This window comes from Lagopus leucura, unplaced genomic scaffold, assembly GCF_019238085.1.
Source record: "Lagopus leucura isolate 7727_CA_CO unplaced genomic scaffold, USGS_WTPT01 Super-Scaffold_100157, whole genome shotgun sequence".
Classification (NCBI taxonomy): domain Eukaryota; kingdom Metazoa; phylum Chordata; class Aves; order Galliformes; family Phasianidae; genus Lagopus; species Lagopus leucura.
In genome coordinates this window covers 31,352,309-31,378,232 of record NW_024962334.1, presented here as the reverse complement: position 1 = coordinate 31,378,232, position 25,924 = coordinate 31,352,309, and the positions used below count along the sequence as shown (strand labels likewise).

The 25,924-nt window shown below is 41.0% G+C and overlaps 2 protein-coding genes across 4 annotated transcripts in view; both read left to right on the top strand.

Moving 5' to 3' along the window:
• TRDMT1 (tRNA aspartic acid methyltransferase 1) overlaps positions 1 to 5,462 on the top strand; it is a 33,983-nt gene extending 28,521 nt beyond the window's left edge. For 2 of the 3 annotated variants that reach the window (XM_042888891.1, XM_042888890.1), the window contains 2 exons: positions 461 to 590; positions 4,721 to 5,462. In XM_042888891.1, the coding sequence (XP_042744825.1) occupies positions 461 to 590; positions 4,721 to 4,821 (231 nt within the window). In that variant the 3' untranslated portion in view covers positions 4,822 to 5,462. Of the gene's footprint in view, positions 1 to 460; positions 1,349 to 4,720 lie in introns of those variants that run through there. The other variant, XM_042888889.1, reaches the window with a different exon arrangement.
• Positions 5,463 to 5,909: 447 nt separating this feature from the next.
• CUBN (cubilin) overlaps positions 5,910 to 25,924 on the top strand; it is a 139,914-nt gene continuing 119,899 nt past the window's right edge. The window contains exons 1-12 of the mRNA XM_042888520.1: positions 5,910 to 5,931; positions 9,689 to 9,742; positions 12,840 to 12,969; positions 13,333 to 13,425; positions 14,699 to 14,737; positions 15,490 to 15,591; positions 16,519 to 16,622; positions 19,725 to 19,851; positions 21,168 to 21,336; positions 22,481 to 22,612; positions 24,058 to 24,153; positions 24,692 to 24,813. Of these exons, the coding sequence (XP_042744454.1) occupies positions 5,918 to 5,931; positions 9,689 to 9,742; positions 12,840 to 12,969; positions 13,333 to 13,425; positions 14,699 to 14,737; positions 15,490 to 15,591; positions 16,519 to 16,622; positions 19,725 to 19,851; positions 21,168 to 21,336; positions 22,481 to 22,612; positions 24,058 to 24,153; positions 24,692 to 24,813 (1,182 nt within the window). The 5' untranslated portion in view covers positions 5,910 to 5,917. The remainder of the gene's footprint in view (positions 5,932 to 9,688; positions 9,743 to 12,839; positions 12,970 to 13,332; positions 13,426 to 14,698; positions 14,738 to 15,489; positions 15,592 to 16,518; positions 16,623 to 19,724; positions 19,852 to 21,167; positions 21,337 to 22,480; positions 22,613 to 24,057; positions 24,154 to 24,691; positions 24,814 to 25,924) is intronic.

Genomic DNA, 25,924 nt, shown 5'->3' with positions numbered 1-25,924 from the left:
GTAAGGTATTATAGTTGTTACAATTATAATTGTAAGGTATTTCTATGCATAAGAGGAATTCAGTTTGGAATTCAGAATAATCCCAAAACAAATGGATTAAAGCAGTTGAGCTGTATCTGTACTACTTAACTTGCATACATGTATGATATTTCTGAGCTATGCTAAGTCAATATTTTGTCATTAACAAATGTTTGTAGTCCTTTGATTGCCTCATTAAGTATTGGTATAGCTTGTAAACCTGGGGAAGAAGTGATGAATTCCTTCATGGCAACGTTGATTTTGTTCTTGTCAGTGCTCATATTAAGATAATGGCTGCAAAAATAGGACATTTAACATGCTTTCAAATTGACTTTGGCACTGTGATAATCAAAGAAATGCTCTGTTACGATGTGAGTGTTACAGCATAATTTCATGTTCTGCCTATGTCAGTGATACCTGTTGTTTTGGATATTCTTTGTAGCTTGAATCAGTATTTAAGCACATTGAGAACTTAACAGAAGAAGAGAAGCTTATGAAACTGTCAACGCTAAAACTGAGGTATTTTACTCCAAGAGAAATAGCAAATCTGCATGGATTCCCTCCAGAATTTGGTATGTGCTCACAAAGTACCCACTTCTACTTCATTCTTAAGTCATACCAATGTAGTTTTTTGTTGGGAGTAATGTGTGCATTTTATTTTGTAAGTTTTTTCTGACCATTCAGCTTTTCTGATCGGTTCTTACTAATTGGCTTACTTTTCTCTAAATTCCCTTTTGTCATGAGGAGTGCTGTATTACTGAATGACGGTGAAGGAATATCTTTGTTTTACAGTTGAAACTATTTACTCAGCAGCCAGCATTACCCATAACCGATAAGTCAACATATCCTGCCAGCTTAGGATGTCGTAGTTCTCACTATTTGAGCTTCTTGCTCCCTTCCATACGTTTGCAGCTGGTAACAGAAAGGGAGTAACTTCACAGTATACAAATGGTTCTTTGCTCAAGAGTAACAAATCTCTTCAAGTAATGATTTTTAAAGTCCTCTCTAATTTCTAGAAAAGGCAGTCCTAGCCCTTGGTCAGTTACTTTGTTTTCTGTTTTGGTGGAGACAAGGGAGTCAAGGAACAAGACTGGGCAATACCAGTATGTTGCGCACAAGTCAACTGGAATTAAGCCAGCAATAAATGCACCAGAGTTTTCCTTGCTCTTCAGCAAAGAAAGACAAAGAAACTGAGCTGTTACTGTCTGCCAAGGAACTTGGTCTGCTGCTATTACATCAGATCAATGTATTGTCTCTCAGCAGTATAGACTTGCAGGACACCAGTGACCTTGAGTAACTTGTAATATATTTCAACTTTCTAAGCGGCTTCAAGGAGTGCTGCTAGTTTGCATATACTTTTTTCTTTCATATCTTTAGGTTTTTTTTGTATTTATTCCTTGCAATTACACTTGAAAAATTACATTAAAAGAACATTATCGAGTTTGCATTAGAGTTGACACCACTAAGCTTACTTGTTCTGTACTTTTTTCATGAGTGTGCCATGTTGAGTTAGATGTCAATATTGTAGTATTGGAGTATTTCATAGCCTCCCTTCTTTAATAGATTTGTCTTTTTTGAAGATGTCATTTTTCTTAGCATCTCTCAGTTCCATACTGACTTTCATTGTTGTAAAGAAACTTGAGCTAAATGTGCCTGGATTGGTCATGTATAGGCTTATAATAATGTTTAAATTCCATTTTGGACACAGAATTATCCATTTTCTCTCTTTTTAAATACACTGCTTGTTATAACAGCCTGCGTTTTCCAAACATTGGATCAGTCTTTGCAATACCACTGAGAGGTGTACTAGAGTTAATGTTGCTTCTATTTAATAGAGGCAGAACCAAGGCACAGAGATTTGTTTAGATGACTCCATGTGTTTGAGTGACCTTTATTGTTTCAGAGCACTTGGAATGATGCTAAGCTTTCTCTGGTCAGAGCTCATCTTCAGGGGCAGCTGTTACCTTCCATGTTTCTGCGAACCACAACTGCACTCTGAAGACAAGTCAGGCTTCTAAATTTGAGGAGCATCCAGATAGTCACTATCTATGAAGTGCTCACTTGGCAACCTTGTCTTGTCACCAGAGAAATGCACAGCAGCCAGGGACAGATCGCAGCTCTTATAGTGCTAGACTCTTCTGCCTTAATGATGGAACCTTCTTTACAGCTCTTGCAGTTCCCTTCTTCACTGTACTACTTTTCCAGCTTCCATAACACATGGAACAAGCCGTATCCAATGGCTTCCTTTGTCATGTAATCCTGATTCATATGCACAGTAAGGTTTTCCCAATGCACTGAGTCACATGTCTGACATTTCACTCCTTTGTTTTAATCTAGATGTTTCCCACTTTGTACATGTAAGGGCGGAAAAAAAAGTGTTACTCAGCTCTGCGTTAATTGGAATCTGGTGAATTTAGCTACTGTGAGTTTCTTTTGAGGATTTAACATACCGTAAATTTTCTTGAAAAGACTTGCAAGTTGCTATATTTATGGCTACAGTAAGGGGTATGTCACTGATTGCATTTCTTCCATACTAAATTTGAAATCGTTCTTGAGAGGTGTGGAATTTTCAGAGGAAAATACACTGTAATTTCACTGCATCTGTGTTCTTTAACAACAATTTGGCTGAAATTTTCAGTGTCAGAAAGCCTGGAGTTGTACCCACTGCAACTACTTGTTGTTGCATGGATAAATAAATAAAATAACAAATGAATTATACAAATGAATTAACAAATGAGAAAACTACGAGAGTTGAAATGAAAATGAACAGAATGTCAGGAAGCTTTGTCACAAATATCAGCATATTGCTAGCTGCAGCAACAGTGTTATAAGAAATATCATCGTGTCTAAATGCAGCATCATTGCGTCTGTATTCTAACAGATTTATGGTCTTTTCAAGTACATGAGATATAGAGCTAAAGTCATTGTCTTGTCTTAACGTTAACAGATTTATTTGTGCTTTTAACATCTCAGTGTATAAGTTGTAATTGCACTATAGGTCAATGAAAAAATGTGCAATCATTTATCTTAATCATGGGTCCCACAGCAGTGTCATTAAAAGCGATCAGAGCATTCTTGCACCTGTGACCTGCTTTCATGAGGGTGATGTCAGGAGGCCTTTTCCATTTTTCCTCTTAGCAATGTGTGTAAGCTATTAAGAAACGAACGGCAGCAGCACTCTGTGGTAGTGCTTGTTGTCAAGACTTCAGCATTGCAAAGTAACATGCAAGACCTGAATGATATGGTGAGATCTGTGCAACAAGTACGAGCGGTCTGGTATGAGTTGTTAAATCTGTCCTGATGTAGTTGCTCTTGAGCCAAGAAGACAGAAGATGCAAGATAACGTAAACAGGCAGATGAAGGGAGGTTTGGGATATAGAAAACAGTCCTGAAAATGAATTATGGCTTTCAGTTGCCAAAAGGCAGGAGAAACTCTGAAATTATCAGTGTGCAGATAAGCTTCTTGAGCTCTAATTACATGTGCATGTGTGTGCATAAATACACATTTATTTTCATGTACTCTTCTGAAGTGTGTAGTTTATGTACCTTATTCAATGATACAGTGTGAAAACAATTTTACTAAGTCTGTGTGGGGAAATGCAAATGGTTGTTCCAAAGGGAAAAGAAGGGGTGCTCAAATTTGAGCACTGAGAAGCTGTTCAGAATGGCTAGAGCTGGCAGAAAACGTGTTTACCAAAGCAGTCCGTATTCAAGGCATTAATAACTGGCAGAGAAGGATGGAACAGTTCCTCCCAGACATCTCCTCCTCAGCTTCCCACCCTTGGCACAGCAGCTATCCAGCCATGTTCTCTCCTGAGCTCTCCTTGGACAAGGATTTTTCTGAGGTGCTCTGAAAACTGCAGAATATATGTATCACTCCTTCCTCACACCAATTGTGCATCAAAGCTAAGCTGGGTGGTGATGACCTCAGGGTCAAAGTTACATGTTTCTTCTTATGGAACGGGCAAATAATTGAACGTGATCAAGTTTCAGCAGCTTAGCAAATGACCGTAACAATCGAATCACCACTGCTTTTCATCTTTCAGTCAGTTTGCAGATACACTTCAGCTTGTAGCTGGAGTGAGCTGAGAGAGCAAGCAAGGACAGGTACAGCAGACCAGCCAGTTGGCAACTTCTTAATTTGCAGAAGCTTGGTCACCTGTGATTGCACATTCAATACAGAACACAGCCCTTTCACAGTAACATTTTCTGGTCGTCCTTTCTTCTTGCCAGTCAATGCATTTACAATGTGAAGGACTTTTTGATGGTGTCTGTATTTCTGAGTGCATTCCACAAGGACAGCATTGAATTACATGGAAAATTGTTCAGCTGCTTGATCTCTCCCTGAATAAACCTTCCTCATAGCCTGATCTGTACTGGTAGTATCTTGCAATATGAGACTAATTATAACTGGTCAGAAGGCCTCAGATTGGAGTTAAAATATATAGGCCTGTAATGAAATGCATTTTATTGTATCTGTGGAGTCATTTTATTTTCTTTCTCCTGTGGCTACGTTACTCTTTTCATTTTCTCTTAAGTAGCAGTTGTGCAGTGTACAATTGTATTTATAAATTTGTGAACTGTAGGAGTGTGTGTTTTAATATATGTGAAGTCTGTATTTCTAAACTGCTCATTGGAAAAAGGAATAGCCAGAAAGCCAGGGAGAACCCTGGACTAATGACTCTGCGCTGTTTTATTTTAGGCTTTCCTGACAGAGTATCAATAAAGCAATGCTACCGTCTTCTGGGAAACAGCCTCAACGTACACGTGGTGGCAAAGTTGATCTCCATTCTACTCGGATAATTTAGAACCTGAATCGGATGACTGTGGATTGGTGACAGAAAATACTTCAGTCTTTCACGAGCAAGCTGGTGGCAGCCTAACAAACATCAGAACTAACTAAAATATATGTCCAGATATTTTGCTAAACAGTTCTGATATGTTTAAATACCTTTCACTCACAGTGGATTTGCACTCCAGATGTCTTTTATTGAAATGGAAGTTTCCAGGAATTAATTGCTCCTTTTAGATATTGGTTTTACTTTGCAAATGAAAAACAGCAGAAATAATTAAATATGTATGTAAATAAAAATGGAGAAAACAGTTTTATCCGAAAGCTGTTCTCAGTACAATATAAAAAGGCTGTAAATGTCAAAGCTGCTTTCATTAAGAGCAAAGACAAGTTTCCGTGTGTAAAATGCTTTCATTTGTAAACAAGCAATCCATTCCAAACAGATTTAGTGTATATATGATCTAATTATTTTTTTTAAAGCTAATGAAAATGTTAAACTCAGTATTTTATGTAGACTTTTTAAGAAAACCCATTGTCATCTGTAGTTTAGGTTTGTCTGATCCTGTCTAAATGCTTTCAAGTTCTGGAACTCAAGTATGTCTGTTCTGTATGATTTGTTCAGCTGAATAAAAATATTTCAAGGTTATCATAACCCTGACAACAACTTGGCTGTTTCTGTTCTCACCCACATTATTTAGGATGAGATCATTGCTCCTTACCAATGACCTACACATAAAAGACACGAAAAGTAAAAACTTTGTGTTTTCATAGATTGCTTCTGGTTCCTGCACACCACTAAGTTGTCAAAGCTGCCAATCCTGAAAAAGACATTATTTGTTTTTATTTCCCTCGTGGGAAGATGTGGCAGTTGTGTATTGCATCTAGGCTTGTGTATGGGGACCTGAATCACGGCCTGAACCTCTGATTGACCACCTGAGGCGAGCACTGAGTCAGCCAGAGAAGCACAGGTGCAGGCAATTCTCCTGTGCTGCTGGAAGGGGGGGAGCCTGGCTGCACCTCTCCCAGACCCATTTAAGAGCTGACCAACAGTGGGGAAGGAGCTCTTCTGGAGATCCATTCCACTGGAGTTTTCCACATGAGCCCAGGATGTGGGTATGTGGGTGAGTGTACCGATCATTTCTGTTTCCTGCTTTGGTGTAACAACATTGTAGCCAAGCTCTCTGTTATACCGTACCATCTGTATATTCATTAGTTGTACACTGCTATACCATAACATTGGTATATTCATTAATTGTACAGCTTGATAGTGCAGGAGAAACTAAAGACTGTAGAGAACAAAGTCAGTATAAAGAAGTCACAGCTTTTCAAATCTGCCGTAGTCATCCTGAAAAACAGCATGCAGTTATTGCTTACTGCCATAGTTTATCTTATTCTGACTTCTTTTTCACTTACTCTCTTGGTTGTTGTGCTGCTACTGGACTGTGAAACCAGCAAAACCTTGGGTGAATCTACTACAGGTTGCTTTATTTTTTAAGAGCATTTGGACATCTTGTGGTCCCCGGCTATGAAAGAGAAATGAAAATGGATTCTCCTAAAAGAGCTGTAAAGAATAAAAAGCTATCTCTGGTTAGGTAATCTCTTGTAGTAGTACAGCAGTGGCAAAAACTGTTAGGCTGACGTGAGGCTGTGCCTACTACTAAACTATGCAAAAAGCAAGCTGGTGATGTTACAAACCATAATTGTCTGTTAAGGTGGTTTTTATTGTGTAGGTGTATCTAATAGATCAGTAACTAGTTACTACATATTCTGGTTCTTGAGAGCCGGGTATAATAATAGATCTTCTAACCCTGTGGTAGAGGTGAAGCTAAACTGAGTGAGTGCTTCTTTTCCCATCTGTTTGGCATTAATAGACTCCTTTGCTGAGTGCTGTTGGGTTGCAGCTGCTTGGCCTCACTCAATGATCATGTTGCTTCCTTCTCTGAGCAGCTTTCTACTGAGTGCTTTGCAGCTTCAGCCTTAGTGTTTTCACAGCAATTAAGTATGATTACCAAAGCACCTGAAAGGTAGATGGGTGAAGTTGGAAAGACAGCTCTGGAAACTTCCAGAGTCTAGTTTTTGTTTGCATGATTTGCTTATTCTGCACGTGTGGACTACTTCTCGTTATCTCCATGACATGATGAGCTGAATGTCCTCAGCCTTGCAAAGGTCCACCAAGGAAAAGATCTCATGGTGGTTGATGCAGTATTTATGCAGTCAGCTGTGAGACTTGCGCGTTGCCTTACAGAACATCTTACCTGCATTAGCTGGCTGTTGTCTGAGTCAACCTAAGTGTCCCCATGCAAAGAAACCTGTGTAATGGTGAAATTACTGAAGTACCATTCCTATAAATCAGGGATTTGAATGGTTTTTTTTATACATGACTCAATGTTTTCTGGATAAGGTGCATCTTCCCCTGTGTGTGTCTGTATAATTTTGTGCTAACAGCTGTGGCAAATTTCTAATACAAATAGAACACTTAGCAACTATTCCTAACCACTTCTCCTGGGTTAACTGTTCATACCCAACCCATCCTTTGATTCTTCTGTTCTATTAGCTTGCTGTTCATACTGAACTTCAACATTTAATGATCTTATTGTATAAATGATGAATTATACAAGGACTGCTCCAAAAGTAATGTCTCCTATTTTATTATGCTGGCCCATGACATCAGAGGTGGATTTTGAAACCACATTTATATTCTGCATTGGTTAATTTAAATAAAGTGAGAAATTGGAGAAAACAAACTAATAACTAGTTAATAACTTGAGCATTATTATCATTTCAGGATGGCCTCACAGAAATAGTGTATAAAGTAGTAGTCAAGGAAAATGCATGTTATAGTGTAAGAAACTAGGCATAAAGTTCAAAATGGGTTCCAACATGCATCCTCCTTTTGTCTGGGCAAATGTAAGTATTCCAGTGTAACAGATCTCATTAAAGGAAGTTGATGCTTGTTTAGTAACAACTTGCTTGAAGAGATAACCGGTATCCGAGACACCATGGAAAGTGAAGTACTGAGTACTGAAAATGTTTCAGTTTAAATGTTACTGTGAGGAACGTGGAGAGATTTGTGTTATTTTTATCTGTATTTAATTAGAAGGGCTGGGGAGTTGATACAGCTGTCCAAGAAAAGAGGAGCATGGTGTTAGATACCCAGCCAGCCATCTGGGAGTACAAGGGAACTGGGCTGTTCTCTTGGACTTTCTTCTGCCTTGTTTTCTGACAGTGGGAGGAAGCATGGATAAGAGTTATTCTGACAACAGTTCTGATGAAACAAGAATTGGAGTAGGCGAGACTAAAAGCACAACCTGAAATTTGGAAGGAAAATACTTTCATGATGCTAATATGTTTACTTACATCTGGACAGTAATAAATAGTTTTGATTAGTTCAGATGCTTGCCCTATGCATATTTAAAAAAAATAAAAAAATAAAAAATGAAATCATGTTGTTTATAAATATTACACTTAAAATGGGATTCTATCCAGAACTAATGTTTCTGAATGGCATTTTGACTGTGTATTCATGTTACTTACCATGTAGCATTATTCAGTCTACATGTGTTATGAGGTAAAGCATAGGAAAGAGTTCAGGAGAAGGCTGGATGAATTCATTAAGAAAAGAATACCAGGCTGGTAGACTTCTCTGGCTGAAGTTCCTGAGTTGCGATAGAAGCCAAGAAGATACTTAGGAGAGGCACTGTGTGCTTGCCCTGCCATGTTTCCTTCCTTTCCTAAATATCTGCTTTTGGCCATTGTTGGAGACAGAGTACTGACCTCGATGGATCTTTTTCTCAGTCTAATCAGTCTTATCTTCTTATATTTGTGTTGTGACAGCATGCCAATATTTGTGGTCACAACATCAAAGCACAGCAAATGATGTATGAACATAGAGTGTGCAGCTCAGGTTTAATCCTCTCAATAAAGCCAAGAGTACAGAGTAGAATGAATCAGAGAGAGGTTGTGCAGCTTGGTCCATTCTTGGCTATCATAGAATCACAAGGTTAGAAATGACCTATAAGATCATTCAGTCCAACCGTCTCCTCATCGCCACTGCCACCACTAGCATTAAACCACATCAAGCAGCACGTCATCCAGATGCCTCTTGAACACTGCCAGGGACGGCAACTCCACCACCTCTCTGGGCAGGACATTCCAGTGCCTGACCACTCTCTGAGAGAAAAAGTTCTCCCTTATGTCTAAATTTGGGGTTGCTGGTGGTGAAGGGTGACTGTGCAAATGGCACTCCTTAAAGATAACTGCAGCACACATTAAAGCCATGTGAGGTATGATGAAAAGACTGGAATAGTCTATAGAAAATAATAAAACCAATGTAACTGACCTAATTTTAAAAAGACAATGAAACAGAAAATAGGAAGCATCAGCGTGGTGGTTTGTGAAAGCAACATGTGCTGTTACACAGTGTGACTCTTGCAACACAGGAAAAAACAGGTATATGTTATCTCTACCTTCAATGTGATAAAGGAACCAAGGGTGAACTGGGAAAGTAAATAAATTACAGCTGAAGTCTTTGAACAAAACTCTTTGTTATTTACTATTAAAAACAAAAAACCTGGATTCTCTGGTCAGCTGGTTTAACTTCATCAGCAAGTAATTGATTAACTTCATCAGCTGTGTGAAGGGAGCAAAATCTTAAGCAGGTGTCAGAGGGCAGTGTGCTGTAGAAGCAGAACAAATCTTTAAGGAGTGATGTGGGAAATGGAGCATGGCAGCTGCAGCAGCCCCTGAGGAAGGTGCTGCATAAAGCTTTGCAGATGTGTATGAAGAGGAGGTAGTGGAGGAAAGAAGGGGCTCCTGAGTTTTGATGTCTTTGGGCAGTCAACCCTTAACCAGAGAACTAACCCTTCTGTTGTTTTTCAGCTGCCTCTGTTCCAATAGATGCCATACTGTGGCTGTTGATCCCCCATACACCAGGTTGGTGCTTTGTAACAGTGTTCTTTAGAACTTATTCTGTCACTTTTGAGCATGGGTTATTTTTAGAAAGAGAAGGATCAAAGAGAGTTGAGGAATGTGTGGATAGGAGTACTGGGAGGCATCCCCTCAGCTAAAGGGAAACTCAGGTGAATTAGCATTACTTGGGATTGAGGCAGTGACATGGCTAAGTCTGCAATTATTTAAAATACTTGAGTTGTTCGTTTTTCTTTAACAATTAGCTAGGTTTGAGATCCTCCTCCACAGTTGCATTTCCCCCCTTAAGAAGGGAGCATTGCTAAGGCTCCTGTCATATCTCTGCATCGGAGCTGATTTCCTAGGTGCAATTAACTTGTATTGAATTCTGGCTGTGCTCTCTTGTCTTCTATAGAAGAACCTTTGCATTGCAAGCATGCGCTACTGGAGAAGTAGATGGACACCACCATTTCATTTCACACAGCTACACACCAAAGCACAAGATGGTGGTGAAGTGTTGCTGCTAGTACAGGATGAACTTCAACCTGAATTAGGTAGAAACAAATGCTCTGTTTCTTCCTGCCAAATCTGTGCACAAACTATTCTCTCTAGAGATGTTTCTCAGCTATAATGTCAGTGAGGTTATGGAATGATCTATCCCAGAAGGAGGTGTTCACGCCAGCTCTCCTAGTTATAATGAACAGCCCCTGTGCTAATGCCAGATACTTGCAGGGTTTCCATTCTGTTCCTCCAAAAAATGCTGCCTTAATCCAGTCTATTTTGGTAAAATTGAAAGGATTGACCTATTTTTCTTTTTAAAATGATTTATAGATCTCTCAGCTTGGCTAGGCTAAGGGGCATTCACTGGGAATAGAGCAATAAGTTAAAATATAATGGAAGTAGTGTGTTATGCAAGGACTAGATAGATGTCCAGAGCTCTCTTTCCATCCCAGGTTTAGATAGGTGTCCAGAGCTCTTTTCATCCTATAATCAGGGCATATTGAAAGTCACCTGGTCTTCAGGTCTACCATTTTCTAAGCTGTAAAGCATGCAAGGAGAGAAGTTGAAAGGAGTTGTTTCTTCTTCCTCCTTGGATTAGCAACATCATCCCCATCCTCAGTGGTTTGTTGCTCGTAGTTGTTTGTAATATTAGAGTTAGTTAGTTGGAAAGAAAAGCTTGAATGGAAGATTGCCAGGCAGCAGATAGTCAGTGCATACTCAGTATGCAAAAGCAATCAATGGAGAAAAGACAATATTTTGTAGCCTGTGGCCTCTGTGAAGGTCTGAGACAGAAAGGACCAGTGAATGGCAGCTGCTGTTATCTCTAGAGATAGCAGCTACAACTGTTGCTGTTTTGCTCTCTTCAGTAGAGATTTGAAGTGTGAGCAACTTGAATGAGTTAACTATTAAGCAAAAGGGAAAAACACATGATTGTAGTGGGACTGGAGGTACAGGTAGCTCCTAGCATAGGGAAGGGAAAGATACACAGAGCTGCTCCAAACAGGGAGAGAAAAGTAACATCTTGTGCGAGGGGAATAGGGAGACTAGCAAAAGCAAAGGAGGGCATAGCAGGGGCTGTCACATAGAAAGCTGTCTGGGGGGACGGAGAGACTGCAGAAACCCTGATAGATAGTAGAAAGCACAGGGACTGACTAGATGGATTCCCTGGTACAGTGGGGAAATTGAGAATCACCGCCTGGGGGAAGGAAATAAAAGGTCAAGAACTAAGTGCAGGAGTACCAGGGGAGGGTAGGAAGTGAGTTCCATCGTGGCTTGCAGAGCCATAGGCCCAAGTACATATGGGGCTGCCCCCAGCTCTTCAAGAAGCATCCACTCATAATGGCTGCTGCTGGGGTCACAGCTTGGACCTACTCGCCGCATAGACAGAGGTTACATGGAGAATCGTGTTGCCAGGCTGGACGCTGCAGGGGCCTGAAAAGCAGTGGTGTCCGTGGTATGGAATTAGGCATGATATTTCTTTTGAGATGGATGCTGCTGAAATGGTAGAGGAAAATAGGCAACATGCAAATTTTGGCTCTCAGAACAGATGATTTTGCATTGTTCAAATACTTTTGAGCCCTACCCAAATCCTTTCTTGGTCTTTTCCATTGTCTGTGGCTGGCCCTGAATTTGGGAGCCCTAGTGTGTATCATGAATACAGCCTACATGTTCCAAAAAAAAAAAAAGAAAAAAAAAAAAAAAGGCAAGTCCCCCTGTTTGATCATCTCCTCAGTATCTGGGGACTGAGCCATTTTCAATTCAGAGCTACCATATTTGGTTAAAACTGTATTTTGCTGTTGCAATCCATGGGATGCTGTTTGGTACTGCTAACTTGTTTATGTCATCTGCTCAATGAATTACTGGCTGGAAGCTGCTCCTTCTATGCAAATACTCCTTGCCAGCCACTGTGGTTTTAATATCTTATTTTTTGGGGGGGATAATGCTCTGGGCCTTTCAGTGCTACCAAATTATCTTTCCTTTCTCAATGTGCAGGTTAGTGAGATGTTCCCACTGCATTGGGCTGTGCAGTGCTGAGGCACAGAGTGCTTGGCTGTCCAAAGGTCAAAAGCACAGTGATCAGACACATGCAGATCTGAATTAATTATCTCTCAAAGCTCCAGCAGGCAGAAGAGAAAAAATGTACTGGGTGTCTGGATTATTTGTACACTGTCAAACTTCAATTAAGATACCTGAGATAAAGATTACCCTTATAGGACAGGACAGCAGCATGGGCACCTTGTGAATAAGGAGCTGTGTGAGAGCAAAGGGCAGCCTGGCTCCCAAAAGTACTATTCAGCACAAGAGGTTTCACTTCAAACTCAGCACAGCTGGAGGAGAGCAATGCCTTGGGCTGCTCCTGTTCCTGGGCTGTTAGTTTTGTTGTTACTGCTTGCTGGATTGAGCTGTGAATCAAACCACTATGAAAAAAAGAGGCAGAAAAGAAATGTTTATGATGAACAGTAAGTACCAGTGCTATTAGCAGTTGCAAATGGATCTGCTCATAAGATAGGCTTTAAGCATTATTAATGGGAACAGAATGATTTTACCTCATGTCTTTTCAATCTACACTTTGGCAGCAGATATGTGCAACTAACTTATTTTTATTTTCTCTGTAATACAACAGGCCTCGTCTGTCCTCAGAGCAGGGCAACCTGGTGTTCCATGCTGGCTCCAGCAAAAACATTGAATTTAGAACCGGACCACTGGGGAAAATAAAGCTTAATGAAGAAGATCTTGCAGAAATGTTTAGTCAGGTGATGTAGTTACTTATCCCTAAGGTGTTTTCATTTCCAGTTTTGCACATTAATAATTGAATTTTCTTCAGAATTTTTCTCAGCAAATATTTGATTTGTTTGGTACAATTGTCTTTCTATATTATATCTGTTAGCACTGTAATATTTGAGTTATTGCAGACATGTAAAGTAATAAATTAATTACATAAAGTAATTAAAAGATTAAACTGTGTTTGGAACAGAGCTCTCTGTATTCAGAAGGACTTTATAAGAGTAAGGTGAAGAAAGTACAAAACTTTCCCAAGCTTTTAGAAAAGTGAGGCTTGCTTTCAAGCTTCTGAGGAAGCAAAACTCATTTCACATTGTCTCTTTTTAATAATTTAGATGAGAGAAAATAAAGCAGAGATTCAAGAACTTAAGAAAGCCAATGGAGTCTCTCAGAACGTGTCCCACCAAGTCTCTCTGCTGGATTCCAAGGTGAGATGTACCCCTGTGTTGTATTCCAGCAGCATTCCGAGTTTTCTGTTCCTCAGAATAAGGTGACTACTGATTCATTTTGGTATTTCTGGGCTTCAATTCAGAACTGGAGCAGAGTCCATATTTAACATCAGTTTAGAGTGTATGTTTGACATCGAAGGTACTGATTTGATATCTGGAGACTGGAAACATCCCTGTAATTCTCATAATTTTTAGTTACCAGGATTATTCTTTTGCTCACTGTTGACGTCTCTATGGACTACGTTCTCTGATGTTTAAGGAAATCAAATCTTACTAAATTCAGGCTATAGACTATATGTATTCCCATATGTGTTACATAGACATGCCATTGCTTGGATGCAAATTGTTGTAGATGTTTGCAGTGGAAACAAAAGACCCTTGAAGTAGTCTTTTCAGATAGTAAAGATTCTTTTCCAGAAAAATAGAAGATGGAAATCCTTTATCTGTCTTGGCTTAAATGTTAAATGTGCTGCCATGATTTCCTTATAGGAAAATATTTTATAGCCTTTGAGACTGCCCTTATGGGATATTGTTCTGATATGCATCCATCATATCCCCTAATTCATTTTCTTCTTGCTATTTGTGGTTTTAACCAACTGAGATATGCTGAACTTTTCTTTGGCTTTCAGTGTGCCCACCACCTCAGACCTCAGTCTGTCATACTCTTGAGAGTACCTGAACTTTCCTGTTGGAGTATTCACATTCTTAAAGTTTATAGAATCACAGAATGTTTTGGGTTGGAAGGGACGCTTCAAGGTTATCTGGTTCAAATCCCCTGCAATGAACAGGGGCACCTACAGCTTCTCTCTTAAAGCCCCCCTGCAGATACTGAAAGGCTTCTCTCAGCTCTCCCCGGAGCCTTCTCTTCTCCAGGCTGCGTAGTCCCAGCTCTCTCAGCCTGTCATCACAGGGAAGGCATTCCATCCTTGAGATCATTTTTGTGGCCCTCCTTTGGACAAACTCCAACAGGTCCATGTTAAGCAAGGTAAGTACCTTAACGCATCATTACAGGATAGGCTTTTTTTGTAGGCAAGTTTGGATATATCCTATTGAAAAGCCGTCAGCTTTTCAGCATAAAACCCTTAAATCCCAGAGAATGGGGCCTGATTTTAACCTGATTATCACCTGGTTTCACAGAGCGGCACTTCTCTTGTCTCCAAAAAAAACACTCAAGAAAACCCAGCATGCTGGCACCCAGTCACTCTGCGGTGACCCTCATGCCAAGTGCAATTAATTTGAATTTCTCTTGCAGGTCACAAATCTTGACATGCAACTTCAAAGCTTAGAGCAGGTGAGTACATGGGAAATAAACTGAAGATCAGAAAAGAGCTCTACCCAAGTAAACAAAGTAAGCTTTATTAAATTAAATGGTTTCTTTCCTCTCATGTATCACTCAGGAAAAGCTTTTCTGGTGATAGGAGATTAAAAAAAGCCAAGGTTTGTAAAGGAGGTGAAATGCCTTCTTACAAAACATAAACTGTGTAGGAGCCTGCATTCCTTAAAGGAAAAACAGTTGTAGTGAAAAATAACAACTGGATACCAAGGAAAAATACACTCTTCCTTCACTGATCTCTGAAGACAAAGACTGAGAACTCAAATTGGATTTTGTACTGCATGGGAAATAGCTGATTTTCAACAACCGGCTGCTTCCCCATGAGCATGTGGCAGCCACAGCTACTGCTGCCAGTAAAACAGTACTGTTGGATGAGTCATGTGTGAAATGAAGATCTCCCTCCTGGCCTCACTAACAGCCTGTCATTGAGGAACAGTTTCTGATAGTATTTACATCTTGCAGAGCTTTTCTTACCCCATGGCTTACACTATGCTGTGTCAGATCTGTCATGCTAAGTCATATTTTAGTCATATTTTTGTACAGATATGTTCAAAACAGCTCCAAAGCTTTGCAAATTAATTTGCTGAAAGAGAAAGTGAGGGGGAACCCCCCAGAAAAAGATAAAAATAAAGGGTTCATCTTGAGAAGAAATGCTGAAGAATCACTAAATAAGAAGGAAGATAATTCCCTGCTCTGCTCCTGGGTTTCAGACACTGCAGAGCAAAGCCTGCAGCAGCAACCCCTGTGAGAACTCAGGGAGCTGCGTGAACTCGCTGGATGGCTTCTTCTGCCTCTGTCCCAGCAACTGGAGGGTGAGTCTTCAGCCTCCTCGAGTGTGTGCCCAGCTTGAGTGTGTGACGTGTACAAGGGTATACCTGGCTTATTGCAGTCATGGCAAGGCGTGTATTAAGATTGTTCGGGATGGGGTGATATACACTGAATAGCAAAATAACCGTATCAGAGTCATCATCTGTTTTAAATGCAATACATTTGATTCTCAACAATAATGACATATACCCCAAAAGATGGAAGCCCAGGCCACGGGGCCAGACCCTGTGCTGTTACATGCAGGTGATGTCCCATGAAGTCAGTGGTCTGACACAATATACCCTCATTTCTTGCTGAGCAGGATGACTAAACTGCATACCTGCTGCTGGTATGACACAATCATATGGAGGGAATGGGGGAAGGAATGACATTTATTGAAGCCCAAAGAAGTAAAACAAATGGGGATGTCTGTAATCAATCACATCCCAAGTTTTTGAAATCCAAAGGCCTTCTTGGCAAAAGCTTTTATGGTGCTGTTACATGCATTTGGAGATGGAACGATTCCATTTTTTCTCAATGGCACTCAGCCTGAAAGCTGTCCCAGTGAGACTGGGGTCAAAATTGATGTGCTTTCTGTCCTGATGAAACAGCATCTCCTGATAAAAACAGCCTGAAATGAAGTTTTCTCAGCCTTTTGCTATTAAGTTGGGAAGCAGGGGGAGGTGGCAGTACTCAACTGTCCATATGCTCTCTGCAGACATCTGAAATATTTCATCCCTCTTCTGACTGATAGCCAGGATTGCAGAACTCAGCTGAACAATAGAGTTCTGTTATAATGCTTCATAAGGGAAGCTGTGTTGATAGCAGCCTGTGGTTTGTGTATGTTTGGAAACTATATTAAACCTTGGCTGCATGGTTTGCTTCATTTCTCTGTTACTTGGAAAATAAACTGGTGTTCCATTTCACCTTAGGGCCTCCACTGCTCAGAGGATGTTAATGAATGCCAGATTTATGCTGGAACAGCACTGGGCTGCCAGAATGGAGCCACTTGTGTGAACACACCAGGCAGCTACAGGTAATTTTTCAAAACCATACACTAAAATCCTATACAAAACATTGCTATGTTTGTAACATCTATCCCATGCAGCACAAGTTTGGGAAAGAAGTCGATGTATTTTCTGTGCACCATAGTCCATTTCAGTCTGAGAGACCACAAAATCCCCAGTACTGTACAGCCAAGTGCACCACGGATGTGTTTATATTACTTGTTTTGACACAGAAAGGGCAGCAAGAACCAGGCTTGTCACACAACCACACTGGGGATGAAGATTATCACCCCTCCTTTATCACCTGCCCATGAGACAGAGGAGAGTGAGGAAATGGATGAGGTGGACAGGAGAAGAGCTTTGCTCCACAAGGCTATGACTTGCTGGAAAGCTTCCGAACAGGCAAAGCTCCCATCACACAAAGGGAGGAGAGGTACTGCCTGTAGCAGACAGGCCAGGATGGTGCTTGGGCCTCAGAGACATCAGCTCCCTGCAGTTCACCTTCCTCCAGCTGCGTCCAGCCAGAGGGAGACCTTGTTCAGCTCCTTGGGAAATATGCTGCTCTTTGCAGAGCAAGCTGGCCTGAACACCCCACATCTTGTTTTCCATACTGGCAAATAATAACTTTCAGATAAACAACTTTCAGATGTAATACAAAGCTCTCCCTGTGCAGTGGCTGGATAGCATGCCACAGCCTTCTGCAAAGCAGTTAGTCTCTAGCTTCAACATGAAAGCTTTAGCACGCACAGAAATTTGCTTGGCATAAGACAGGCTTATAAGCCTGGCTTTGTCAGCTCTTGGAGTAACCTCACGAAAGGGAAATTTTCATGCAGCTCCTCATGCTTCACAGTGGCATAGAGCTGCTGAGATGCTACCAACCGCGTGGGGATGCATGTCTGCTCTGCTTTGATTTTAAGGGTCTTTGTGGCTTCCTTGCAGCCATCCTCTACACAGATGTTTAGGAAGGAAACAACACAAAGCATCCTGCCTTTACTTATTGTTCCTAGCTGTGCTCAGGAGCGTACAGGTGTGTGATTATATTAAGGTTTGATAGACAAATCCTTTTGCTCTTCTCTCAGGTGTTTTCATTGTGTTTGCACAGTCATGATTCCTGTAAGTTTGTTCCCAGTGCTATTCCTACAAATGTTACACTGTTACTTCACACAAATGAGGATCGCTTTGTGAGTCATACAAATTGTGATATTGCTTTTTTTGCATTGCACCCTCAGGATTACTGTTCTATCCTTTCTTCGCATCCACTGTATTGTCTTCCTAGCCTCCAACCACATCTTGCCTTATTCATTTCTGAGTGCTCCTCAGACGTTAAATGCATTCTGATAGTGCACTGTGGCTGACTCTTGTGGGGTCCAGCAACCCTACTAGCCCTGCTCCTGCACTGCTGCATTCATATGCTGTGGATAAAACAAATGATATTTAACTTTCTATAGCCCCAAGGGATAATGACAGGTGTACCATCAGATGGAGGGTAATGCAGTCTTCCCTCTTTGTTCAGGTCCTTTAGTTACAGGCCTCAAGCTCTAATACAGGAAAGCACTGTGGTATGAGGAAGCAGTAAGTATCATGGAAATGCTTTCCCCAGTCAGCATTGCAATAGGAACATTGCACCATTTGGACAAAAGGTGTGAGGGTCACCACGTCCACCAGACATTTGTGTGGTAATCAGAACACTGGGGCCTCCCCAGGATGTGCTGTTAGCAGGGGTAGGACCAGCACGGTGTCACACAACTCTGCTCTGATGTTTGGCTGAAGCTCCTTGTAGCCTGACCTGCTTCTCAAAACTGAGCAGCATCAAACTGGGAACGGGTTAAACTTAGCCAGACTGAGCAGGAGACAGTGCCATGTTCATCCTCGTTTAGAGACTCTGATTGCCTGCTGTGTCCCTTGGAGTTGACTGCGCAGCTCTGTACTTTGAACATGCAGAACTGCTCTTCCCTGCCTGCCACCTCTCTGCATGCCTAGGCTGATCTGCTGCACTCCCAGTGTGTATCTGCTGGCTCTTACAATGTAGCTTTGCAGTACAGCAGACTGCACACAGGCATTAAGATACTGTGGCGTTTTTAAACTGAAGTTCATCAGGGTCACTTGTCCTGAGTGTAGGGTTCAATTACCTGCAATTGGCTTATCACACTGCCTTTTCAGCTCAGCACATGATACCCTGACAAGGATAGCACAGTGTATTAATAAATCACTCCAACGTCCAGATCAGCTGCACTGGAATTCTCTGATTCTGTGGGTAAATGCTTGTGCAGAGTGGTTTTCACTGGCCAGCTTAAAAGAAAGTGAGCAAGGATGCGTAAGGTACTGTGTGAGAAGCAGGCACCTCAGCGCATCACTTGCAAATAAGTGTCTCGGTTTCATTTTTTGAAGACGTTAGCTAACTGATTGGAGGCCTTCTGTAGGTTGTGGCTCCATTCTGTGGTGTTTTGGATTCTCAGATTTGTTCCATGTGATAATTAAGATCCAGAGAAAAGGGAACAGTTATCTTAGAAACTCTCAGTTTCGTTGTGTCTGTGCAATGCTATGACCAAGGTGGGCCCTGCGGGTTGAAAAAGAAAAAGCTGCTGTGTCAGCTGTAGTTGGCACAGTACTGCTTTGGTGGGAGTGCAAGGAATGACAGCTTGGGAAGGTGAGTAGGGATGCTCCTTAGGCAGGGACTTTGAGCATTGTAGATAGGAGGTAAGCACCAAGCCCTGATGCCAAAGCATGTCTGTGTATTGCTAGAGGTAGAGCTTTAGGCAGCTGGCAACATACGAGGGACACAAAGTGAAATGCAAATTTTAGGTGCTCTCTGGCTGAAGTGCAAACTTCCAGGCTCATGTTCTGCTGAAGCCTTGTGTTAGACATCTCTTTTCCTGGTCCTGTGCTTGTGACAAGATACTGTGGTCAGCCATGGACATGTACGAGTCCTATGTGATTCCTGAGTCCTTACTGGAAAGCTTTGCCACTGTGCAAGGTTACTAATGGGACTGTCAACATTATGAAATACACAGGGATTTTGTGAGGAACATCACACAGAGAGTGCAGACTAATCCCTTACTATTGGAAAAATGTGGTCTTCATGTGCTATACTTGGAAAACATTTAGACTTTTCTTCCTGCTTTTACTTTTAGCTGCTCCTGTACTCCAGAAACCTATGGAACCCACTGTGCCTCAAAGTTTGATGACTGTCAGGAAGGATCTCAGACGCTCTGTGAGCATGGCACCTGTGTTGATGCAGAACGAGACACCCCCAACGAGGTAAGAAGCAATATGCATCTCATTATACAGCACAAATACCACCGAGTGCCACAAACCTACGTAGCATACGCTGCTGCTGGAAGACAGTAAGAAATGCCGCTGTACAAAATAACCTAATCTCTGTGATGTCCCAAAGACAACAGAAAGAACTGCAAATGCCTTGTGTCTTGTTAAAGATACTTGTCAAAGTGTTTTTGACCCAAAATGTCATTCAAAACATAATATTCTTGCTGTTGGGGAGTGCAATATGAAGTTGCTGGAATATTTTATTACTGAAATTTTTCAGGACAAATATGGTTCTTATTTTCCTTGGGAAAAGCAATACCAATGGAACACTGACAGGTGGTCTGGTGGCTGCTGCCTGTGTTTGGTGCTCATTACCGTCCATTTGACTTGGTCTCTGATTCTAAGCCTGAGCAGTCCAAGTGTCTGCACTGGGCGAATGTAAGCATATACTTGAACGGCCTTCTGCAACAAGCCAGACAATTGTTTGGGGAGAAAATCTAGGTACAAGGCGTTCCCTCCAAAGGGATGGATGGAAGATGCCAGCTTTGGCTTTTTCCAATCAGAGCAGCCCTGCAGAACTACTCTGGCAGACTTGGACTCCTTAGCGCTCTTATACACCCATGCACTGTTCCAGACACACCAAGTGTTCTTTGTGCTAACGTAATCTTTTCTCGATTTGTAGACGTCTTCACACCCCATTAGTTGCTTTCTGCCCATTTTTGTGGAGAAATCTTTTCAAAAGGATTCAGTTTTGGCTTAACAGTTTCTGTTCCTATGTCAGTCAACAATAAAGCTCCCACTAGGTTTAATTGGACTGAAGCTAGGTAAATGTTGAAATCTGGCCTTTAGCAGAGACTGGAAGAGAGAAAATTGTTGTCATTATAGAAAAAAATGTTTTGCAATTTGCTCTGCATGTTACAGGTTACTGAAAATCTTGCTTAAAAGAAAACAGCCAAGATGATTTCAGGTTGCTTATGCTGATCTCTTTACCCTATATACAAAGCAAGTTGATGAATTTTAGTATGTTTATGTATAGTTCATAATTACTGTTCATTTTCTCTGGAAGACTCAGGCTAAATTACAGGTTACTTTGAGGAACATAATAAATGAGCCTGCTGCTCCTTCCACTATTTAAATAGTTAAATTCAGAAAGAGGAATAAATGAAAAACACTATCAAAGCAATTCCAGAAACAAAATGTGCAAACCATGCAATGCTCAGAAAGCTTTCTTGCTGTAGTTTAAGAGATGATTTATAAAATGAACTCTTATCCTTTCCCATTCCTCTGAAATATGCACTATATATGTGCAGCCCAAGTATAGCTGTATCTGTGACGTTGGCTGGATGTCCCCTCCTGGCAGCCCCATCTGCAGTGCTGATATAGATGAATGCAGCCTTCCTGACCCTCCGTGTTCACAGAATCCACTTGTGCAGTGCCACAACACACTCGGCTCCTACTCGTGTGACCCCTGCCCCACAGGTATGGTGTCTTTCCTTGCTCTCATGCTGGGAGGGATGGCAGCAGGTAGGACTGCTGTCATAAGCAGAATGAAGATCCATGTAGGAGTGATTTCATGAAGACCTTTGATCTGTGTTCTGCAGAATAAATGCATAGATGTTATGTCTTATCTGCATAACATGGAAAGTGGATTTTAAAGCATGATTTATCCCATCCTTAAATGGACATCTAAATAAGTCACACAAATTAAATTCTTGAAGTGCCTATTTCTTTTCACTGATTTTAACGAGAGTTCATGTAGTAGAAATGCTAAGTCACAGCTTGATCTAGTGATTGAGCACCTGGTGGGAAGGCAGAGCCAACTCAGGAGCTCAGGTGTATGCAATGCAGCTGAGTGACTGGAAGGGGTCAGCCAGGATCCACCCCTTTCCAGACCTCAAGTAAGGGCTGGTAGTGGAGACAAGGGTATCTTGCTGGAGATCCCTGTGTACCTGAAGCCTTTTGAAGGTAAGCAGATTCTTTCCTGTATTTTTGTCCTCGTGGTTGCTGTATCTGAGCACGTCTTCACTTACTGCAGCCTAGGACTTTGCTGCTCTGTTATCATTGCTGTGCTTTCTGATGTTTTACGGCATTACAGCTCAGAATGACTAGAGTGCGATAGGTAAGGTGAATCCTATCCACCATGTGTGGGACTCAATTAATATGTCTGCTACCTTAAGGAAACCCTAACAGAAATCTAATTATCCCTTCAAGCCATGAAGCCTGTGGTCTGTTTTCCTGAGTCAGGTACATTGTATGTACAGGAGGGATGTAGGAGGAGTGTTAGAAGTATTTAAGCAGAGCTACAATGAAGCTTTGATGAGAACATTACGTGTATGCACTGAACCAGAATTTCTACCTCTTTAGATTAAATAAACTGTGTTTGATTCTGGAACATCCACAGTGTCATTAAAATAAAGCATACTTGCAAATACCTCTTTGTTGTATTTGAAAGCTATTTTGAAGACCAGCCTTAATTATCATTGTTTATGTGAGGAACAGGTCTTGTGTTAGTGAAGGGAAATTCAAAAGTCGTATTTTTCTGCTCTAAGGAAAGATTTGATCAATTAAGAAAGTCACACTTTCTTAAAATTTATTTGAACGTCTTTCCTCTGCTTCTTTTTAGGCTGGCAAGGAAATGGCTACAGTTGCCAAGACATCGATGAATGTGAAAGTGATAATGGAGGCTGTTCAACAGCACCAATGGTTCAGTGTATCAACACAATAGGATCCTTCCGCTGTGGAGTCTGTCCACCAGGTTGAATCTTCATCATTTAAAATCTATCTGTAGTTTTATCAACACACTTGATCCTATTTTATTACATACTGAAAAAGCTGTAGGGCAGTTTTAACATACACAGAACAATGCTGTAATACTGAATGCAGTATCTTCAGACTGCTGCAGCTATTTATTAACATTGTGTTGAGCAGGTGTCTGTTGATGCACCATCTGAAATGTTTCTCTTGTACTAGGTAGGCAGTGGTAAAGCCTTGATTTTTACAAGATTCTTCCTTTTGGGGGGTAGGGAGGGGAAAGATAATTAAGGGGAGACAGGCACTGCATAATTATGATAGTAATGTAATTGTCTACATATTAATTGAAAGAGTATCTGGTATGCCATAAATCAGTGGTATTGTTTGTCGTGCCTTGAATGCTGTCTAAGAAGGCAGTGTTTCCACCACAGTGCAGGTCAACCAGCAGAAGTGGTGACAATGTCCATAAAATTTGTGGCTTAAAATGCGTTTATGAGATGCATGCAATCAGTAAGGTGAATACTATCAGGAAAACGTGTTTCCAATTGGTCTACCAATTATCTATCTAAATAGCAGCAAAATGTAGATAGTGAAGGCTCTCTGTTAGTAGGTATTGAAGAGCTCTATCACCATGTTGGAAACATGGCCTCAGGCTAATCTTGATATGGTGCAGTGAACCACAACTGTGCAGTTGTGCCTCAGCATTTTTGTCTTGCTGAGCCTTCCAGGAGGAAGCAGACATTGTGTTTGTAACCCGAGGGCAGCCCTCACAAGCAGGAGGCCTTGAATTGCTTGGAGGTGGCTGGGTGCAGAAGTATAGGTAGGGTAGCTGTAGCAGAAATGCTAAATCACAGCTTTGAACAAGTAATTGAGCACCTGGTGGGAAGGCAGGGCCAAGTCAGGGGAGCTCAGGTGCATGCAGCGCATTTGTGTGACTGAGAGGACTTTCCAGACCTCATTTAAGGTTTGGCTGTGGAGGCAAAGGTATCTTGCTGGAAATTCCCACCTGCAATGGGGAAGCAGATGTTTTTCTTTTTTTTTTTTTCCTGTGTCCATGGCTGCCACATCTGAGCACGTACTCACTTGCTGCAGCCTAGGACTTTGCTACTTGGCTGTCATTTCTGCCCTTTTCATTGTGTCGCAGTGTTACAGCAGCATGCCCTGATAGAACTGAGCTCCAATGGCTTCATTCTGACCTCACCTATATTTGGGTAATACTAGTGTAATGTTTTTCTAAAGTCATATAAGGATTTAGTTAAGTTCATAATCCATCCTTATAACGTAGGAACATAATAAATATGCCAGATCTTATCTACTATCTCAGATTTCTCTCTTTAACTGCACAGACTATAATTTTACAACTTAAAGTTTTTTTCTCACAGATGCTTGTTTTGCTGTTGATGCACAGAGAACATAGTTTGTTGCAGACTAAGATTTACCTCTGTACAGGTTATGAGGGAGATGGACAAACGTGTACCCAGGTTGATAGCTGCTCGATAAATAATGGAGGGTGCCATCCATTGGCTACCTGTACCTCTACTCCAGGTAGGACATTTGCTTAAGGACTGTAAGTATTATCAGTATCCCAAGGAACCCACTTTGTAGCAATGTATTTACCCTAGAACCCATTCTCCACAATCTTCTCAAGAGAGAAGATTTTTCCTTCCTCAAGAGAGCAAACAGGTGTGGGGTAAAGCCAGCCTTCCTGCAAACATTGATAGAAATTGAGGCTTCACACCAAAGAGCAGACCTAGTCATTAAAATGTTAAGGTCATCACCATTTTCTATTTTCAGCTGCCTTTAACCATTTTTCTCCTTTGTATTCTTTGACTACTTCCAATTCTTCCCATGAAATTGTTTGGACTCTCACATACTAACACAGAAACTTTCCATGACCAAACTGGACACAGACCAGGGAAAGTACCAAAATTAGACAGGAATCAAAATAAGATTGAATCGGATCTAATAATTTAGAATGCATGATGGCTCAGCTTCAAAATGTTGAGGACCTTTACAGTCAAGGTTGGTATCCTCATTGTAACGAGGACTGAATTATATTCTGTTTTTTTCCTTACATCTCAAGCACTAATGCCATTTTGTTCGTGCACATCTGGGTACACTGGAAGTGGATATGGACCAAATGGGTGCTCTCCTCTTACTGATATCTGTCAGCTGCAAAACCCCTGTGTAAATGGTCAGTGCTTGGTAAGTGCTGGACTGCTCACAGTGACAACATTATGAAATTATCATTGCTAGCAACAAGGAGATTGCTGAGACTGGAATCTGAGTGCAGGCTTGCTACAGGTAATGAGATGAAGTCAGTGGAGAGTGAAAGATCAGCAGATACACCTGGAGAAAATTGAGAGGGTTTCAGGATACTCTTATTGGGCTGCCTTAGAGGAGGGAGAGTTGGTACCCCCAGAACAGTGATGGGAATGCTGGTTGGGGAGAGCTGGGCGTTTTTGTCCTTTACTGATTGGTGGTGTGAATTTGTTCTCATGCACAGTGACCATTTAGTTCGTCCACATGGATCTTATAAAGGTGTTTGGTTTTCTGAAAGAAGTCCTCTGTGCTTTGGGAAGTCTGTGCTATGGATCTGAGAATTTAGATTCTTCTATTGCAGAAGATATTTACAGTGATGATTTTGTAGAAACATTCCAAATAGAACATTTGTTGTTCAAGTAATGTTTGATCTTGTTTGTCCATGTTGTTTCTTCCCTTTAATAGTTCTGGAATCAGAATCATTAAATGGGTGGAAACAGACCATATGATATTATTGCATTTTCTTTTCTAAAGGAGACAATCTCCCCACCCCACTTCATCCATTATAATATATTGATTGTGAGACATCAAAGATGGCAGTTAGCATGCACCTTGATATACTGCACTCTGCTTTACCTGTAAAAAGTATATCTAAAAAGCAAGAAATATGAGGAAAGAAGTCATAAGAAATTAAATATGTGGAAAAACTTGTGTATAAGAAATAGTAAAGGTTGAGGAAAATAAATAGGAAAGAAGCAGGAATAATACAGAGTAGCCAGTGAAAGTGTTCCTATTTAACAACCCTCAGGGTTAAAATTAAGTAACTGACAATGCAACTGCAGACTTCCAAGAAAACAGGCTTGAGAGAAACTATTTATAAACCATTGCCACCATGGTTTGCTGTTTATAAGTTATAGGTAACATGACTGACTTGTCTCCAATGTGATCATTTCAAAGCCAAACAGTTTTCTGAACGAATGCAGATTTTGACTTTCTGAAGAAAGAGCTCTGCAAATAAATAACTTGACAGAAGAAAAAAGAGCTAGGTAATTGG